The sequence below is a fragment of the Musca autumnalis genome, unplaced genomic scaffold (assembly GCF_047663935.1).
Source record: "Musca autumnalis isolate F117 unplaced genomic scaffold, ASM4766393v1 scaffold_1, whole genome shotgun sequence".
Taxonomy (NCBI): Eukaryota; Metazoa; Arthropoda; class Insecta; order Diptera; family Muscidae; genus Musca; species Musca autumnalis.
Window position 1 is genome coordinate 21736463 of NW_027411644.1, and position 21900 is coordinate 21758362.

At 30.9% G+C, this 21900-nt stretch overlaps 1 protein-coding gene across 1 annotated transcript in view; it reads right to left on the bottom strand.

Moving 5' to 3' along the window:
• The window catches only part of side-VI (sidestep VI transmembrane protein), a 456009-nt gene that overhangs the window by 71263 nt on the left and 362846 nt on the right, over window positions 1-21900 (bottom strand). Inside the window, 1 exon segment of the mRNA XM_073969507.1 lies at window positions 21676-21884. Coding sequence (XP_073825608.1) covers window positions 21676-21884 — 209 coding nt within the window.

Genomic DNA, 21900 nt, shown 5'->3' on the forward strand with positions numbered 1-21900 from the left:
TATTTATTTATTTATTTATTTATTTATTTATTTATTTATTTATTTATTTATTTATTTATTTATTTATTTATTTATTTATTTATTTATTTATTTATTTATTTATTTATTTATTTATTTATTTATTTATTTATTTATTTATTTATTTATTTATTTATTTATTTATTTATTTATTTATTTATTTATTTATTTATTTATTTATTTATTTATTTATTTATTTATTTATTTATTTATTTATTTATTTATTTATTTATTTATTTATTTATTTATTTATTTATTTATTTATTTATTTATTTATTTATTTATTTATTTATTTATTTATTTATTTATTTATTTATTTATTTATTTATTTATTTATTTATTTATTTATTTATTTATTTATTTATTTATTTATTTATTTATTTATTTATTTATTTATTTATTTATTTATTTATTTATTTATTTATTTATTTATTTATTTATTTATTTATTTATTTATTTATTTATTTATTTATTTATTTATTTATTTATTTATTTATTTATTTATTTATTTATTTATTTATTTATTTATTTATTTATTTATTTATTTATTTATTTATTTATTTATTTATTTATTTATTTATTTATTTATTTATTTATTTATTTATTTATTTATTTATTTATTTATTTATTTATTTATTTATTTATTTATTTATTTATTTATTTATTTATTTATTTATTTATTTATTTATTTATTTATTTATTTATTTATTTATTTATTTATTTATTTATTTATTTATTTATTTATTTATTTAATTAATTATTATTTTTTATAAAATGCAATTTAAAATTTAAGGCTTAATTTATATTAAATTTCAAATCGAACTATATGAGATTATTGCTCTTAAATATTTCGAAATCCATTGATATTGTTATTAATATTTTTCCCAAAACCTGTGTGTACTCTATCTCGAGGCATCACATGAATGTTTTTGTCCTGTTTTTTTTTTTCATTTATCTTTTAGAATGTCATGTATAATGTTTTCCATTTTTGGTTTTGTAAAATTTAATTAAAAATCTGTGTATTTTACACGAAGTGTAATATTTGGTTGTTTGGTGCTACAGGAGCGAATGAACAACATGAAATTAAATTCCAGTTTTTAAGTTCTTTGAAATATTGTCACTAAATATCTGTGGGGGCGAGAGTGTGTGTGCGTTTGAAATAAAATTTAAATTTAATATAAATAACAACATTTTTTGATGCTCTTCTTCTTCTGGATCCAAAAATATTTTACAACCTTCATGGAAAATATTATCAAAAATTTATATTTCTATTAAATTGAAAAATATTTTGTCACTTCCGTTCAACATGTATCCGTTTGTAAGTACGTTCGTTCGTTCATCATATTTATGTTGTTGGTGTTGCCTTTTTCTTTTCACCATTATCATCAGTTACCCATACATTTAAATATGTACATATATTTATTTCAACATCCAACATAGAAAAATAAAATATGTTACAGAACACCAATTGTAATAACATTCAGCAACTAATGGCATTACTTCACAAACACTCATTGTTTGTCTCTCTTTTCTGCTCCCTCCGAAGTCCCTCAACTCAAATGTGTTGAAAAGATTTTCTTTTAGAGAAATTTGTAGGTGGTGTTGGATGTGAGCAGCGGATGTGAGAAAAGGTATTTAAATGAAGGCTGTCCTATGTACGTATGTATGTGTGTATGTGCTAATACATATTTTACATAAAATGTCGAAATGTCACATCCAGCAACGGAAATTGCTTGCAAGGGATGAGAAAAAAAATTTTAAAACTATATTATTTGTAGATGTTTTCTGTACTTCTTTTCTATTTTCTTTACGCATTCTCTATAGCGGGTGTGTGGCACATGCATAGTTGTGATATATTAGAATGTATCGTATGTTATTTTGTAGCTATTATTATTAATAGAAAAATCATTGTTTAAACATATTTTTGAAATTATTTTTTTTTTTAATTTTTTATTTTTATAAGGTGTTCGTTAGTCAATGAAAATAAAGACTATTTATTTCATTTTTTTACCCGATGTTTCGTTGGGATTATCCAACATCTTCAGGGGTAATTTTTATTAATAAATAATCCTTCGTCAGATGTTAGTATTAGGACTGCTGTGGTATTTACACCTATTTTTAAATTTGTTTTTATTTTATTTGCTGTGTCGTTTCTTAATTATCTACAATTAACTAAATTTAAATTCAAAACTGACGATGGATTATTTATTAATAAAAATTAACCCTGAAGATGTGGGAAAATCCCAACGAAACGTCGGGCAAAAAAATAAAATAAATAGTCTTTATTTTCATTTTACTGGTAATTTCCATCCTTCCATTCCTTCAACACATTATGTTTTTCATACAACAATTTATAAATGAATGTGTTCAACTATTATCATTACAAACACACAATTTATTCATACATATACAGATTTTAACCGGATACCGGAAACAGCAAATATGACAACAAAACGGAAGGGATTTTTTTCCCGGCACACAATCAATTGAAATGAGAAATGGATTTTTGTTTTGTAAACCAAGGCAACGTTGTGGTCATGCAAGAAGATGAGAGCATAGTAGAGAAGAAATAGGAGGCATGCACTCACACATATACATGGTTGTGGTATTACAATACATAGAAACTGAGATTTACAAATAACACCGGATACAAGGACATGTATTTGCAACTGTGGTAATATTCATTTGCCAAATCAAAAGAAATAATACAACTAATAAAAATCTTTAAATCTCACAAAAATAAATTAAAGATATAAATATGGACAACAGACTTTACGTTAACACAATTGATGTGCACTTCAACTATTCTTTTCCCATTTACAATATCTGCAAACGATTTCTTTTCAAACACCTCCCACCCCCACAACGTGTAGACTTAAATATGACAATAACTTGTAAAAATTGTGTTACCACAATTGTATTTTATGACACCATGTGATGTGCAACAAAAACTATTTTCTTCCCCCTTCGCCTACTTCTAGAAAAAAAGTAGATCAGCAAAAAATATAAAAAAAAAAAACATATATTTTGTCAATATTAATTTTCTCACCAACACTTGTGCAGTGATGAGCAGTAAGAAAATGTTTTGGTCTGGAAAGTGGTCGATAATGTAGTAAATGTCATTGTTGTTCGTGTAACAAAAAATTTTTTATCTGTGTAAAATTTCATTTATCTGGAAGTGTCATGTGTGTGCCCAAATTCACACAGAACAGGTTTCGCATCTATCGGCAGACAGGTAAGTGTAGCTGGAAAATTTAATAAATTTTGCAGTTCCTCTGGTCCTAGTCAATTCGAGATCAATCCATATCGGAATTTCGCTAAAGTCACCTACATACATTGAATATGGGTGGTCTTCAAGTAAATATCCTGCTATTATCATAGATTTCTTTCCTGAAGTATTTGATGGGTTGGAAAATGCCCTCATGTCTGTGACAGGGATACACGTGGGGAATGCGCCTAAGGTACTGCATGCACCGCTGCTGTGCTTATGGGCGATCTGTCGTAACAACTAACGTTCATAAGAAGCCTCATGGGCTCATGAAACAAATAAATACGAATCAGTCGGCTTTGGTGACTGTTAAAATGACAGGAGTGGAGGAATTGACTGTACTACAAACAGATTCCTAATTTTAATAAAATAGAGCATTGTCGTAAATTTGTAGACATTTGCCGGGTTTTATCGTAAACAGTGGACCTTATTATTCGACTGTTTAAACAGGACCACACGGTTTTCCTCCGCAAAAAATTTCAAAATGATTGTCGGACAGCCGTTAAATGGTCATGAGTTATGCCGTATAGACCTATTGGAACTTTATGTACGTTTGTGAAGAAATTTTGCGACGTGCAGGGTCTCCATGACACACTCATTTCCTAACATATCGTGATGTGTACATCAATCATTTTGTTGATGCCGACGGAGTTTTTCGAAGCTGTTGTGAGATTATGAAGCCGAGAAAAAAACTGTTGCAAAAAATTCAAAACGAAGTGCTTTAAAACACTTTTGCGAAAAATTAAGAAAATGTTGTGTGGTAGGTATCCGACCGAAAGAGTAGACCAATAGACCGTATCGTCAAACTTGATCTAAATTTGGACAAAATCTGTTAAGAGTCTATATGTGTTTTGTGGTTCTTAAAAATTTTTCCATTTCATGGTCCATAACAATTTTTCCTTAAAAATTCAAGCTTACAGGTGTTTCATGGTACTTAAAAATTTTTCCTTAAAAATCCAAGCGTAGAGGTGTTTCATGGCCCTTACAAATTGTTCCTTAAAAATCCACGCGTAGAGGTGTTTCATGGTCCATAACAATTTTTCCTTACAAATTTTTCCATTTCATGGTCCATAACAATTTTTCCTTAAAAATCCACGCTTAGAGGTGTTTCATAGTCCTTAACAATTTTTCCTTAAAAATCCACGCCTTGAGGTGTTTCATGGTCCTTAACCATTTTTCCTTAAAAATCCACGCTTAGAGGTGTTTCATGGTCCTTAACAATTTTTCGTTAAAAATCCACGCTCAGTCCTTAACAATTTCTCCTTAAAAATCCACGCTTAGTCCTTAACAATTTCTCCTTAAAAATCCACGCTTAGTCCTTAACAATTTCTCCTTAAAAATCCACACTTAGTCCTTAACAATTTCTCCTTAAAACTCCACGCGTAGACGTTTCATGGTCCTTAACAATTTTTCCTCAAAAATCCACGAGTAGAGGTCCTTAACAAATTTTCCTTAAAAATCCACGAGTAGAGGTCCTTAACAAATTTTCCTTAAAAATCCACGAGTAGAGGTCCTTAACAATTTTTCCTTAAAAATCCACGCGTAAAGGCCCTTAACAATTTTTCCTTAATAATCCACGCTTAAAAGTCCTTAAAATTTTTTCTTAAAAATCCACGCTTAAAGGTCCTTAACAATTTTTCCTTAAAAATCCACGCTTAAAGGTCCTTAACAATTTTTCCTTAAAAATCCACGCTTAAAAGTCTTTAAAAATTTTCCTTAAAAATCCACGAGTAAAGGTCCTTAACAATTTTCCCTTAAAAATCCACGCTTAGAGGTGCTTCATGGTATTTAACAATTTCTCTAGAAAAGGTGTTTCAGGGTCTTTCACAATTTTTCCTTAAAAATCCACGCTTAGAGGTGTTTCATGGTCCTTAAAAAAATTTCCTTAAAAATCCACGCTTAGAGGTGTTTCATGGTCCTTAAAATTTTTTCCTTAAAAATCCACGCTTAGAGGTGTTTCATGGTCCTTAACAATTTTTCCTTAAAAATCCACGCTTAGAGGTGTTTCATGGTCCTTAAAAATTGTTCCTTAAAAATCCACGCTTAGAGGTGTTTCATGGTCCTTAACAATTTTTCCTTAAAAATCCACGCTTAGAGGTGTTTCATGGTCCTTAACAATTTTTCCTTAAAAATCCACGCTTAGAGGTGTTTCATGGTCCTCAACAATTTTTCTTAAGAATGCACGCTTAGAGGTGTTTCATGGTCCTTAAAAATTTTTCCTTAAAAATCCAAGCTTAGAGGTGTTTCATGGTCCTTAAAAATGTTTCCTTAAAAATCCACGCTTAGAGGTGTTTCATGGTCCTTAAAACTTTTCCTTAAAAATCCACGCTTAGAGGTGTTTCATGGTCCTTAAAACTTTTCCTTAAAAATCCACGCTTAGAGGTGTTTCAGGGTCCTTAACAATTTTTCCTTAAAAATCCACGCTTAGAGGTGTTTCAGGGTCCTTAACAATTTTTCCTTAAAAATCCAGGCTTAGATGTGTTTCATGGTCCTTAACGATTTTTCCTTAAAAATCCACGCGTAGACATCCTTAACAATTTCTCCTTAAAAATCCACGCTTAGAGATGTTTCATGGTCCTTAACAATTTTACCTTAAAAATCCACGCTTAGAGATGTTTCATGGTCCTTAACAATTTTACCTTAAAAATCCACGCTTAGAGGTGTTTCATGGTCCTTAACAATTTCTCCTTAAAAATCCACGCTTAGAGGTGTTTCATAGTCCTTCACAATTTTTCCTTAAAAATCCACGCTTAGAGGTGTTTCATGGTCCTTAAAAATTTCTCCTTAAAAACCCAAGCTAAGAGGTGTTACATGGTCCTTAAAATTTTCTCCTTAAAAATCCACGCTAGGAGGTGTTTCATGGTCCTTAAAAATTTCTCCTTAAAAATCCTCGCTTAGAGGTGTTTCATGGTCCTTAACAATTTCTCCTTAAAAATCCACGCTTAGGGGTGTTTCATGGTCTTTAACAATTCTCCTTAAAAATCCACGCTTAGAGGTGTTTCACTGTCTTTAACAATTCTCCTTAAAAATCCACGCTTAGAGGTGTTTCACTGTCTTTAACAATTCTCCTTAAAAATCCACGCTTAGAGGTGTTTCATGGTCTTTAACAATTTTTCCTTAAAAATCCACGCTTAGAGGTGTTTCATGGTCTTTAACAATTTTCCTTAAAAATCCACGCTTTGAGGTGTTTCATAGTCTTTAACAATTCTCCTTAAAAATCCACGCTTAGAGGTGTTTCATGGTCTTTAACAATTTTTCCTTAAAAATCCACGCTTAGAGGTGTTTCATGGTCTTTAACAATTTTCCTTAAAAATCCACGCTTTGAGGTGTTTCATAGTCTTTAACAATTCTCCTTAAAAATCCACGCTTAGAGGTGTTTCATGGTCTTTAAAAATGTTACTTAAAAATCCACGCTTAGAGGTGTTTCATGGTCTTTAACAATTTTCCTTAAAAATCCACGCTTTCATGGTCTTTAATAATTCTCCTTAAAAATCCACGCTTAGAGGTGTTTCATGGTCTTTAACAATTCTCCTTAAAAATCCACGCTTAGAGGTGTTTCATGGTCTTTAACAATTTTCCTTAAAAATCCACGCTTAGAGGTGTTTCATGGTCTTTAACGGGATGTATTCCGACGACGCGGCGAAGTTTGCCTCTAATAAAAACGGTTCAACCCGGAGCAACCTCGAACATGATTTTTTTTTACGTTTTATCGATGTCTATATGTGGCGTATTTGAATCTAGAGGGTGTCATAACAATCGAACTTTGTGGCATCTCCTGGTAGAAGATTTCTCCGAGTCACTACTGCACGTTCTGCAGTAAATGTGCTACATAGAATATTTGTTACAATGCGCCGAAAAATTCTCCATTGCCGAAAAATTTGACATCTCTGTGGATGGCTATAAAAAAAACTAATAAAGATTTAAGCTAAAGGGGAAAGCAAAAACAGAAACAATCACTGGCATTTTAGCTTGACAGCTGTTTTGAGTATCTATGTGAGCCTAAAAGTATGTACAATGATTATAGTGAATTTTGTTGAACAAATCAAGGACTATGTTTATACATACATACCAACACACACACATGCATGTTGTTGTTATAGTGGTAACAGTAGCCAGCTAGTTGCGAATATAAAAACCACATTGAGGCAATCGCAACAAATGCAGAACTACTACTTGGTAAAACTACACTTGGAAATGATTTCAAATTGCTCACACTACTGGATTTTGGAACATAACGTGCATGTATATTGGTGTGTGTGAAACAAATGCTGCTAACTTGAGCACAAGTATGTAGCCAAGCTACATTTATGCAGTCGAAAATGTTATCAAACAAAACGGAAATGGTGGTCGCTTTACTAACTTGCGACAATGTTTGCCAGGAATGTATGTGTGTGTATGTATGTGTGAATGGCAAAGTGTTATTGCGAGACCTTCTGTTCTTAGGGTGTCCATAAATAAAATATATTTATTTGAATTAAAAAAAGCTATTTCCTTACCTGATAATTAATTAAATAACTAAATAAATAAATAAATAAATAAATAAATAAATAAATAAATAAATAAATAAATAAATAAATAAATAAATAAATAAATAAATAAATAAATAAATAAATAAATAAATAAATAAATAAATAAATAAATAAATAAATAAATAAATAAATAAATAAATAAATAAATAAATAAATAAATAAATAAATAAATAAATAAATAAATAAATAAATAAATAAATAAATAAATAAATAAATAAATAAATAAATAAATAAATAAATAAATAAATAAATAAATAAATAAATAAATAAATAAATAAATAAATAAATAAATAAATAAATAAATAAATAAATAAATAAATAAATAAATAAATAAATAAATAAATAAATAAATAAATAAATAAATAAATAAATAAATAAATAAATAAATAAATAAATAAATAAATAAATAAATAAATAAATAAATAAATAAATAAATAAATAAATAAATAAATAAATAAATAAATAAATAAATAAATAAATAAATAAATAAATAAATAAATAAATAAATAAATAAATAAATAAATAAATAAATAAATAAATAAATAAATAAATAAATAAATAAATAAATAAATAAATAAATAAATAAATAAATAAATAAATAAATAAATAAATAAATAAATAAATAAATAAATAAATAAATAAATAAATAAATAAATAAATAAATAAATAAATAAATAAATAAATAAATAAATAAATAAATAAATAAATAAATAAATAAATAAATAAATAAATAAATAAATAAATAAATAAATAAATAAATAAATAAATAAATAAATAAATAAATAAATAAATAAATAAATAAATAAATAAATAAATAAATAAATAAATAAATAAATAAATAAATAAATAAATAAATAAATAAATAAATAAATAAATAAATAAATAAATAAATAAATAAATAAATAAATAAATAAATAAATAAATAAATAAATAAATAAATAAATAAATAAATAAATAAATAAATAAATAAATAAATAAATAAATAAATAAATAAAATAAAATAAAATAAAATAAAATAAAATAAAATAAAATAAAATAAAATAAAATAAAATAAAATAAAATAAAATAAAATAAAATAAAATAAAATAAAATAAAATAAAATAAAATAAAATAAAATAAAATAAAATAAAATAAAATAAAATAAAATAAAATAAAATAAAATAAAATAAAATAAAATAAAATAAAATAAAATAAAATAAAATAAAATAAAATAAAATAAAATAAAATAAAATAAAATAAAATAAAATAAAATAAAATAAAATAAAATAAAATAAAATAAAATAAAATAAAATAAAATAAAATAAAATAAAATAAAATAAAATAAAATAAAATAAAATAAAATAAAATAAAATAAAATAAAATAAAATAAAATAAAATAAAATAAAATAAAATAAAATAAAATAAAATAAAATAAAATAAAATAAAATAAAATAAAATAAAATAAAATAAAATAAAATAAAATAAAATAAAATAAAATAAAATAAAATAAAATAAAATAAAATAAAATAAAATAAAATAAAATAAAATAAAATAAAATAAAATAAAATAAAATAAAATAAAATAAAATAAAATAAAATAAAATAAAATAAAATAAAATAAAATAAAATAAAATAAAATAAAATAAAATAAAATAAAATAAAATAAAATAAAATAAAATAAAATAAAATAAAATAAAATAAAATAAAATAAAATAAAATAAAATAAAATAAAATAAAATAAAATAAAATAAAATAAAATAAAATAAAATAAAATAAAATAAAATAAAATAAAATAAAATAAAATAAAATAAAATAAAATAAAATAAAATAAAATAAAATAAAATAAAATAAAATAAAATAAAATAAAATAAAATAAAATAAAATAAAATAAAATAAAATAAAATAAAATAAAATAAAATAAAATAAAATAAAATAAAATAAAATAAAATAAAATAAAATAAAATAAAATAAAATAAAATAAAATAAAATAAAATAAAATAAAATAAAATAAAATAAAATAAAATAAAATAAAATAAAATAAAATAAAATAAAATAAAATAAAATAAAATAAAATAAAATAAAATAAAATAAAATAAAATAAAATAAAATAAAATAAAATAAAATAAAATAAAATAAAATAAAATAAAATAAAAATAAAAATAAAACTAAAATAAAATAAAATAAATAAAAAGTAATCCGAAATACGGTTCTAACGACACACTATGCCGCAAGTTCATATAAACCCGTGTCCAAAAATAGAAGGAGTTGCGGTAGGTAGATGAATTTTAATACAAGTACTTATTGCTGGCCGACAATGTCGAGGGCAAAAAATTGGGAAGGTCGGTCCACGTTTTGGTGTAGCCCCCATATAACGGCACCTCCCAATTTTCGGTATTTTAAAGATTTTACCTAAGATTTTTGGCCAAATTGACTGAATTTTTGCATTGCATTCTGATAAAAATTATGAGCATAGGTCCACGTTTTGATATAGTCGCATAGAACGGCACCGCCCGATTTTCGGTATTTTGAAGGTTCTAGCCACTTTATCCAACCGAAGTAGCTGATATTTGGTATTTAGTCTTGGCCAGGGATGTGATCAATTCCTACAGAGAATTGTTGGTATTGGTCCACGTTTTGATATAGCCCCCATGGAACGGTACAGCCCGACTTTCGGTATGTTTAAGGTTTAAGCCACATTATCCACCCGAAATGACTGAAATTTGCTGTTCAGTCTTTATATATTTGTGTGGGCTTATTGAATACATCAGAATTAAATAAAATTTTGAAGGTTTAAGCCACATTATCCACCCGAAATAACTGAAATTTGCTGTTCAGTCTTTATATATTTGTGTGGGCTTATTTAATACATCAGAATTAAATAAAATTTTGAAGGTTTAAGCCACATTATCCACCCGCAATAACTGAAATTTGCTGTTCAGTCTTCATACATTTGTGTGGGCTTATTGAATACATCAGAAATAAAAAAAGAATTTTCCTTAAAAAGATTTTTGATCGATTAGTTTTCAAAAACTGCCAATTTTTTTAAATAATATTTTGACTGTTCAACCTTTTTTTTTAAAAAATTGATATTTTTAAAATTCGCTCGTATAATGAAAATATTATTGGGTACGTAATAAGCCCACAAAAACATATGAAAAGTCGTTATGGTGACTTTAAATATTGAAATATTTGAAAATAATATATATTGTTTATCCGATTTGAATCTTCTTATAGACAAAACTACTCGACGTACCAATATCAAAATTAAAAAAATAACCTTCTAACTGGAATGTTTTCTATCGACTCCCATCAATATATCTGTACTCCGATGTACTTGGGTTTCGCAATTTCTGGCCGCTGCTGTGACACTGTGCGACACCATTTGTAGAGACGCTTAGTGCGGCTAAAATACTAAGAAAATGTAAGCCAACATTACGCTAAAGGTTTTTTGCCACCGTTGACATTTTTTGATGTTGTCTGGCCTAAGAATTGAATCCAGGCAATCCAGGTATAGCAAGCATGCTTACCACTGCATTTTGCTGAAAAAAAATCACTTGTATTTTATGACATTTTAGCAAATCAAATATTATATGACATTTTTTGCACCTGAAAGAAGGGAAATTTGATAGGCCAGCCATTTTCCAAACGGAACATGGCCTGCCCTCTTTTGTACCGAAATCAAAGCTGTAACAGATAGAGCACCTCAAAATTAAATATCAAGGATAATTTCAAGATGTAGACATGGCTTTTTCGTAACCATCAGGGACGAACTTATCACTTTCACGCCCACAGTTACCCTTATGAGAAATTTTGAAGATCATAGCTTAGGCCTTTTTTCTTAGGCTTTGTTGATCAATTGATCATTGACTGATTTTCAGTTAGTTTTCTTTCACAGTTTCCGTATTATTTCCTGGGACATGCCATTACACATCCCTGTAATTTTAGGCTAAAATTTCATTTGTAAGGTCTGACATAAAAATGGAAAATCAACAACACTTTTATGACCGCAACAAATGCTGACATTACTATGTGCCCGTTTTTTTCGTTAGTAACTGGCCTGGTTGTTTTAGAGCGCAAATCCTGCCAACTGCCTACTTTATACATTTTCATGCTTTTGTTCGTCAAACTAGTCAAGCCAAGCCGTGCCACCCAAGCCAGTTGCTAATATTAAAAGTTTTTCCAACATTCTTTGCATTGTTTTTTCTCTCTTTGCTTACATTTTGAGGGATGCAGTCAAAATGACCCCATTGTGAGGGGTATATGAAGATTTGGAGGTGACATATGAGTATGACTAAAGTGGGAAAAGTAGTGGGAAGTGAGAAAATTAGAGTAAATAACATCAAAATTCCTAGAGTGATTTTAAACACTTTTAACGAAACACCTTTCCTCTAATGGATCCATAAAATCTGTTTGTTGACATTTTATTAACAAAAAATATATATATATACTAGCAGACCCCGGTCCGCGTTGCTAGCCCGTCGTAATGAGTTTTAATGACAACTTTTTATCGACTTTATGCTTGAAAATTCAAAAAATAGGTATTTTCTACCTCACTTCTTCGGTCTATTGTCAAACCGAGAAGGATTTTTTGTCTGTAACCTTTCTTTTCTCTTACCGACTTTTTCGGAATTTTTCGCCAATTTATGCTTTTTAGGATTTATTATCGTCCATGTCCATGCCCCTGTCTTTATCCTAAATCGATCTAATTTTAAAGGTTAAAAAGTGGTTAAATCGAATTCTTCCGTTTTTTTTTAAACTTTTCATGGCTGATGGACCGTTGAACCTCACCATTTAAGGAAATTTGTGAATATATAGTTTTTCTTGATCGGGGGCGCAACCACCGTTGTCTCGAAAACTAATTTGCAACCCGATGCATTCATAAGTTTAGCAAATATAGCGATTATAAAGTAATAGGCCCCGAAATTCGTCTACAAATATATAGCATTTTGGACCACGGGACATTCCTGAACATTTTCTGAATATTAGGTTCAGTAGTTTTGGAAAAATAATGTTTTGAAAAGAGTGGGCGTGGTCATCAGTTTTCAAGATATAACATATTAAAAAAAGTAGGTCTGGTCCGGTATTTTGGCTCCAAATATGTACCTAGGGTGCACACAACTTCATTGCCTACCAAAATGTATGCTGAAACCGATATAATCATACATTTATTTGGCTTATATATAGCGTTTAACAGAAAGGCATGGGGAAGGTACCCCACCTCTTCCGAAATTCATAATATATACATAACAACGGCAAACATTGAGCTTTTGTCGCAAATTTTATGGAAATCCCTTAGAGTTATGACATATTAATAAAAACAGGCGTGGTCGGACCTATAGGCCCTAAAGAAGTACCTAGATTGTAGATTAATCCGTAAATTTTTAATCCGATACATGCATAATTGTTGCATATATAACGTTTTTTAAAAATATCACATAGGGGAGGTACCCCGCTCCCTCTGGAATTCAATAAAATATGTAACCTGTTTTCGGGGGGCGTGGTAAACTTTTCTTTCCAAAAAACCTAAGTTGAGTTATGACAGCATTTGATTTTTATTCATAAAGGTAAGACGTTTTTTTTTTTCAAATATGCCCCCTTCAAAATTCAAGAAAATATGCCCGTATATTCCTCGACATTTTCAGGAAAATCGGTTCAGTAGTTTTGTAGGTGTAACATATTTTAAAAAGTGGGCGTGGTCAAGTCATTGGATCCTATAAAAGTGGGTAAGGTCTTCCGAAATAGATACATTCGTAATTATTGTAAATATAACATTTTTAAAAAAGTAGGGTATAGGGGAAGTACCCCGCCCCTTCCGAAATTCAACTGAATTTGTAGCCTATTGTAAGCGGGGCCATCCTTGTACATTCCCTGGCAATTTCAGGAAAATCGGTTCAGTAGTTTTTGTAGAAATGATAAAAATTAAAAATTGAAAAAAGTGGGCGTACATTTTCTTTGCAAAAAAAAAAAAAAATATCGAAATCGGTCCAGCCGTTCTCAACTGATGCCATGACCAACGAACGACATTTGATTTTTATTTTTAAAGATTTAAAAGTTTAGACAGATCGCGATTTCCTTGAAAATCCCTTCAGTAGTTTTGTAGATATAACCTAATTAGAAAGTGAGCGTGGTCGAATCTTAAGTCCCAAAATAAGTACGTAAAGTTGAGACACAATCACCATTGACTCGCAAATAAGTTCCGAAACCGATACATTCGTATTTGTTGCAAATATTGCATTTTTACAAAAATAGGGCATAGGGGAAGTACCCACCCGATCCGAAAGTCAAAAAATATGTAGCCTATTTTTATCGGGGACCAACCCTGTACATTCGCTGAAAGTTTCAGGAAAATCGATACAGTAGTTTCGTAGATATAACATATTTAAAAAAGTGGGCGTTGTCCAGTCTTAATGCCACAAATAAGCACGTAAGGTCGGAGACACAATCGCCATTGACTCGGAAATTAATTTTCAAAGCGATACATTTGTAATTGTTGCAAATATTGCATTTTTACAAAAATAGGGCATAGGGGAGGTACCCCGCCCGATCCGAAATTCAACCAAATGTGTAGCCTATTTCAACAGGGGGCCATCACTCTACGTTCCCTGAAAATTTCAGGAAAATCTGTTGAGTAGTTTCGTAGATATAACATATTTATAAAAGTGGGCGGAAAAGTGGGTGTGGCCAATTTTTCTTTGCATAAAAACCTAAACTGGACTATGACTAACATTTCCACAAAAAATTATCCAAATCGCTCCAGCCGTTTTCAACTGATTCAATTACCAACAAACGACAATTGAGTTTTATATATAAAGATTTATTTTTTTTTTTAATTTTTCCCTCTTTATTTTTAACTTTTCCCTGAAATTTGTGATCTTCCCCCATTGACCATACCGCTCCCCTACTCAGATATCAACGGAAATTTTCCAATTATGCTTACTTCTGTCATTGCAAAAAACCGCACAAAACTCACACGAGACATGGACAACAGCAAACAGTTCATTGGACCTTCAAATGGGAATTGTACTAAAACCTAACATAGAATGGCTAGGTAAATGCTATGCCATAGAAAATTTAACTTTTAACCTATTCAAAAAAAACGTCAATGGTATTTTGGGTGTTGAGTGCTGTTTTTGCAGACTTTTTTGGCTAACTAACATAAAACAACAACAAATCGGAAAATAAAACCAACAGCAAATGGAGTAATTTCTAGTTGCAATTACTGAAATGGGAATGCATAAAATTTTATGAAGTTTATTTTAATGGAATGCACACACATACATACAGATATTTGAATGCACATATCCATGGGCAAAATCGCCGTTTGCATAATTAAAAAAAAAACACACACACACAGGTAAACTTTTTATGAGCACTAAATGGATATGTGATGTTTTTGTAAGTAGTTTTAGGGGCAGGGGTTGTGGGGAACAATTATAGTGTGGAGTTACTAATTTGAACTAATTTGTTGCCTCAGGATATTTTAGTGCAGACTTTTTTCGCCTGACTAATTTTATTCATTTTATACAACATTTAAACTTTTTTATTAAATAAATAAACAAAGAAAAATTTTAGAAAAATATATAATAAAATGTATATTATTGTATTAAAATTTTGAACAAAACAAATACAATAAATCGGTCAGCGTGGCCTACCGCTAGCTATATACCCTCAATCTATGAACATAAAAAACCAATACCAGAAGTTGTGAACGTAAATTTACTTTGAACAGATCCGACACTGCCTATTCGAATATAATCTTCTATTCTAGTTTAATAAAAAACAGCTTTTAATTTTTGACAGAGAATGTGTTCGGATCTTTGAGGGTCTCTAAAAATAGCTTATATCGTTGACATCACAACGAATAGCAGTTTTAAACAATTATGTCCCCTTGAAGCTGTTGGTACTCACGCTAATTACACTGGGCAACAAAATGGAGGTGAAAGTCTGGGGCACGGAAAATTCCTCTTGGGCCTTGGAGAGCATATTAAGAACCCCGAAGGACACATCCGCCGTGAGTCGAACTTCCGCGTTATGCCGTGATGAAGTTTTTGCTAGAGACCCTGCAAGCCGCCAGGAATTACCGTTATATCTTTGTTCACTGTTGCTTTAGCTTATTTTTGAGATGACATGTCTTCAGTCGAATCGAATGAGGATTATTTTCGTAGAGCACTTCGACCTTCTAACTCGCTTCCTTCAATATCCTTTTCGTCCATTGTTTTAAGAGCCGCTATAAAAGTACCACTAGATGACGAAATGTTCTGCAAAAATGTCGCTCAGAAAATTTTAGGTATGGCTCTCATTGACAACTAATCAATTTTGTCGCGTTTTTATAGTCATTTTTGACATTTATCCCTGTTTGCTCAGAAAAAAATATGTTTTTTGTTTTTGTATGTTCTGTAACAAAAAATTCAAAAAACAAAATATAGTCTTTTTCTGAACAAAAACAGGGTAAATTCACAAAACGACCACAAAAACGCGACACAATCGATAAGTTGTCAATGAGAGCCGTACCTAAAATTGTCCGAGCAACATTTTTGCAGACTATTTCGAAAAACATCATCTTTTGGTACTTTAATAACGGATCTTAAAATAAAGGACGAAAAGGACATTGAAGGAAGCGAGTTAGAGGGTCGAAATGCTCTACGAAAATAATCCTCATTCGAATCGACTGAAGACATGTCATCTCAAAAATAAGCTAAAGCAACAGTGAACACATATATAACGCTAATTCCTGGCGGCTTGCAGGGTCTCTAGCAAAAACTTCATCACGGCATAACGCGGAAGTTCGACTCACAGCGGATCTGTCCTTTGGGATTCTTAATATACTCACCAAGGGCTTTCATCTTCAAAAGTAATTAATTTTACCGATTTTTGTCGGTATCGAAGGATCGTATGGATTCCAACCTTATATAAGTTCGAAAGAAATACTTCGATGTGCAACGTTTAGACAAAACCGTAAACACAATTTGAATACACAGCAAACATTTTATTTGGTGACCGGTGTTAAGGTTTTTGGGCCTTTATCCCAGGAATTATGGACTTGTCATGAAAAAAATATATATAAGCTGCAATAATGGATTAATCCCTTCGAGAGTTATGGTGCTAACCAGCCAGCCAGACAAAAGAACTATCGGACATAGTTAGATCAACTCCAAAACTGTATGTCTGTAGACATTTCAGGAGGTCTTCCGTTCATAGAAGGGTTTTCTAATAACAGACGTCCATCATGCCGGACAGTAAACCGCTCAGACATGACTAGATCGACTCCACATTGTATGTCTATATATAAGAGACCTTCAGGAGCTCTTCTGTAAGTAAAAGAATATTAGAAGGTCGCTAAAGTGGACCCTCCGGAGGTCTTCTGTAGAAATGTTTACATACACAGACAATCTTGAGGATGTTTTTCGTCTACAGAAGACCATCAGAGGGGTTTCCAACTACAGAAGATCTCATGGCTAGATTGGCTCTAAATTGTATGTCGGTAGATGTCTCTGGAAGTCCTCTGTACATAGAAGACCTTCAGAAGGTCTTCTGTTATAAAAGACCATCTGTAAATGGAATACCTTTAAAAGCTCTCTATAGAGGGCAATCAAAATTTTACATTCACATAACACCTTGAGGATGCTTTCCGTCCATAAAATACGTTTTAACTACAGAAGACCTTCTAACTTAACTTCGTGAGGTCTATGTACACTTTTCAGATTTTTGAAGTCCTTCAGGAGGCCATTTGTCTTCAAAGGTGTTAATAAGATATCAGGACCAGCAGGTATTCTGTTTACAGAAGATCTTTAGGATGTATATAGAAATTTCTCTGCCTTTGAAGACCTTCAGAAGGCCATCTGCATTTAAAGGCTTTTGGAAGATTTTCTGCAAAAGACGACCTTTAGTTTGTAGAAAACCATTAAAAGGGCTTCTCCCTGAAGAAGACCTTTATGAGTTATTCTTCCTATAGAATGCCTTCAGAAGGTCTTCTGCTTTTAGAACGCCTTTAAAATGTCTTTTGTCTATAAAATACCTTCAGTAAACGTTTCTGTCTTTTGAAGACCTTCAGAAGGCTATCTACCTTTAACTATTTTAGTAATTTTAGAACGTCTTCTGTTCATAGGAGACCTTCTGTCTATAGAAGAACCTTATGAAGTCTACCATCTATAGAGTATTTTTCAGAAGTGTATGGTCTATACATGACCTTCTGGGTGTCTCCTGTCTATTGATGATCTACAGAAGGTCTTTTCTGTCTATAGAAGACCCTCAGAAGGACTTCGATCTAAATACGACTTTATGGAGATTTTCTGTCTTCATGAGGTGTTCCGTTGGTACAATACCTTAAGGAAGTCTTCTGTCTGTAGAAGATGTTAAGGAGATCATCTGTTTATAGCAGTCTATCAAGAGGTCAGCCATCCATTAAGTCGTTTAGGAAGTCTTCTGTCTGTAGCAGACTTTCAGGAGAGCGTGTTTTTATAGAAGACATTCACAAAGTCCTCTGTCAACACAAGACCTTTGTATAGTCTTCTGTTTATTTAAGACTTTCGTATTGCCTTTTGCTTTAAAACGTCTTTAAAATGTCTTTTGTCTATAAAATACCTTCAGGAACCTTTTAGAAGGCGCCCTTTCTTTAGAATTCTATCTGCCTGTAGATGAAGTCTTTTGTTTAAAAAAGAAAATGAAGGGGTATTCTGTCCAAAGAATGCCATCAAGAGTTGTTCTGCCAGAAGAGTTTTTGCCTATAGATAGGAGGTCTTCTGTTTGCAGAAGGAATTTAGGAAGCCTTCTTTCTATAGAAGACCTTCGAGAATTCTTCTGTTTGAAGGAGACCTTCAGAAAATATTCTACCTGTAAAGAAGACCTTCTGCTTATATTCAGTTTTTAGGAGGTCTTCTGTCTGCAGAAGACCTTCAGGGGGTCTCCTGTCTATAGAAGACCGTCAGGAGGTCTTATTTCTATAGACGATCTTCATAAGGTCATCTGTCTTTATAGGATCAACGAACATTCCGTCTTAAGGTGCCTCTTTGTAAACCTCCTGCCTTTAGAAGGGTTCTTGTGTATAGAAGCCATTCTGGAAAATTACTGGCTATAGATGTCTCTCATGAGGTCTTTTGTCTATGGAAGGTCTTCCGGATTATTAATATACTTTAGTTTGTGACATTGCTAAACTCCATCTTTGGGTGTTGTTCCACTCCGCCATCAGGTACTTTTTCACTAGTCAGTACTTGTATCATGTTTTGGAGGTTAGCTCGTAGCATTAGCACAAACTAGTAACAATAACACTAGCCACTAGTGGCCGAACATCCGCGTTACGAACAGTGAAATGCCGGATGGCCGAACCATCACAACCGGATACTAAATCGCCGACTTCCCGAATATTCACAGCACGAACATTGGGTATCCATACCCGAACAAAGAATAATCAACTTCCCAATCATCGTCAAATCGTCTACTACTGAACTGCGAATCGTCAAATTCCAGAGCAGCTACGCATCCCAACACCGAATAATGAAGTTTACCATCATCGGAACAGTTTACCATCATCGGAACAGTTTACCATCATCGGAACATTGCCAATATGCGAACAAAAAAGGTGTTGTTGAGTCCCGATCTCGAACGGAGCTTCCAACCAACAACAATCAACCCATGTTGTATAACTAATGGTTTTAGACCCCAAGTATAATCGGTTGAAATCCGTTTCAGACAATTTGGAGTTGATTTTACCATGTCCGTCCGTCTGCCTGTGCGTCTGGCTGCCTTGTTCGCACTATAACTCTCGAACAAATCAACCGATTTGGTTCAAATTTTGGGTATCGTTTGTAGTTTGTCCAAACCTAGTTTAAGTTCGAAGATGGTCATATCAGTCCACTCCTTCCGGTACCTCCCCCACGAATGTTAAAACATCGAAGGGAGTAACCGATTTGGTCCATACTTTGCACATCGTAATATTTCTACCAGACATAGATAAAGTTCGAATATGGACTATATCGACTCACTCCCACTCCCGACACCTCCCACACAAAATTCCGGAAAAGTATAGTTTAAGACCTTCTCTTGAATCCTTTGGATTTTTGTTGTAACAACTTGTATTCACTGCCCCCATTACGACAGTGCAAATTTTTTCAGGGGCAAGTCTATACTTCCTGGGAAAATGGCCTAAAAGCTGCAAAAACCCGCTATAGCACAATGTGTTGAAGATGGAGTGCGCGGTAACTCTCGAGCGGATAAACCGATTCAATCCAAAATTTATATATATAATTGTTCCACAAACATCCCATAAGGGACAAGGGAGACTTCTCTCATATCAATGAGTGCACCCCGATTAATATTAGCTCAATGATATGGGACCAAAAGTTTATCGCCGAGTCCAAACGGCCTGTTTAAGACACCACTTTTGTAGAGAAGTTTTACATGGCTGAAGTACTCAAGAAATGTCGCCAACATTACTGAGGGGGATTTTGCCACCGTTGAAAAGTGTTTTGATGTTGCCTGGCCGGGGAATCCAACCCACGACCTTATGTGTGCAAGGCGGGTGTGCATACCATTGCACCACGGTGGCACCCAATCCAACATTTGGCAATCATAATATTTTGCACAAAGTTAAATCAATTTCTAAGATGGGCATTATCGGTCCACTGCTTTGGAGGAGGTACCCCACAAAAGTTTTCGCTGAAATGGTGCGCACGACAATTTTTGAAGGTAGCAACCGATTTGGTCCATACTTTGGACATCGTAATATTTCTACGAGACATACATAGATCAGGTTAGAATATGGGATATTAACTCCTTCGAATACCTCACACACCAAATTTCGGAAAAGTGCAGATTGGGACCTTCTCTCGAATCGTTTTGATTTTTCTTGCAACAGGTTGTACTCAAGGCCCCTATCACGATAGTACAAGTTTTTTCAATGGCAACTCCATACTGCTTGAGAAAATAACCCGAAAACTGCAAAAAAGAACCCTACAGCCAGCATGTGAAGTGACTAATGCGCACGGCAACTCTTTAACCTAATACTGCTTTGGCCCACACTTTCCGTATCGTAATATTTCTTCGAATATTAGATGAAATTCAAAGATGGTGTTTATAGATTTACTCCTTCCGGTACCTCCCCCACAAAAGTTCGAAAATATTCGTTAAAATGGTAAGTGCAATATCTTATAAACGGAGCAACCCATTTTCTCCAAACTTTCTATCTCGAAATATTTTGTCCAAACTTAGTTGTTGTTAGTCAAAAGTGGCCCAATCGGTCCATTCCTTAGGGATTAACATTGTTTAAGTGCGGTTAAGGGTCTGTGCGAGAATCCTGTTTACAGCGTTATGATATAATGGGCCTAACGGGTCTAATAACTCACAAAATAAGATACACTTCCAAAATGGACTCCATTCACCCGCAAGACTTCTGAGATTTTATCCTAATCCATATATTTGTTGGGAAGCTCATACGGTCAAAATTCTGAAGACCACCTAAATACATATGTGTTTTGGGAAAAGGCGTTTCAATTCACACCAATTCACGCTGAGTGTATACTTCTGTCGACAAAGCCGACTAATAATTTGTTACTTTTTCACCCCACTTTCCATAGCGTTTATAAATACTCTCTTATTTAAAGTTTGTCAGGAAAATATTAATAATAATATGTATTATTCTTAATAACTTTAACAATATATACTTTCTGTTATTTGTTTAAAATTTTAATGGCATGTTGCCATTCCAATCCTATTCATTCTAATTACTATAATTATTTTAAAATGTTTCTAATTTTTAGAAGAAATATTTACACGTATATAATTTGATGTTCCGCCTCTATTTTAACATATGTGTAGGTGTGTTACTAACTTTTGTTCCACAGTTTATCCACACTTTTGTTGTTCTCAAATATCCTCAATTCAGACTTACCTTTACTGGAGTATATGTCAAAGTGGATCCTTGGGCTGAGTGTGCTCGAAAACCGCTTTGTGGCATATCAAAGGTTTCAGCCGTATTATTAAATGACCACTTGAAATTTTCTGGCGGTGGAAATGCATCGACCTCACATAAAATTTCTGCGGCTTCATTGCGGGCAACGCCATAGATTTTCTTTTGATCGGCACGACAAATGGGTTTATCTGCAAGAAGAAGGAG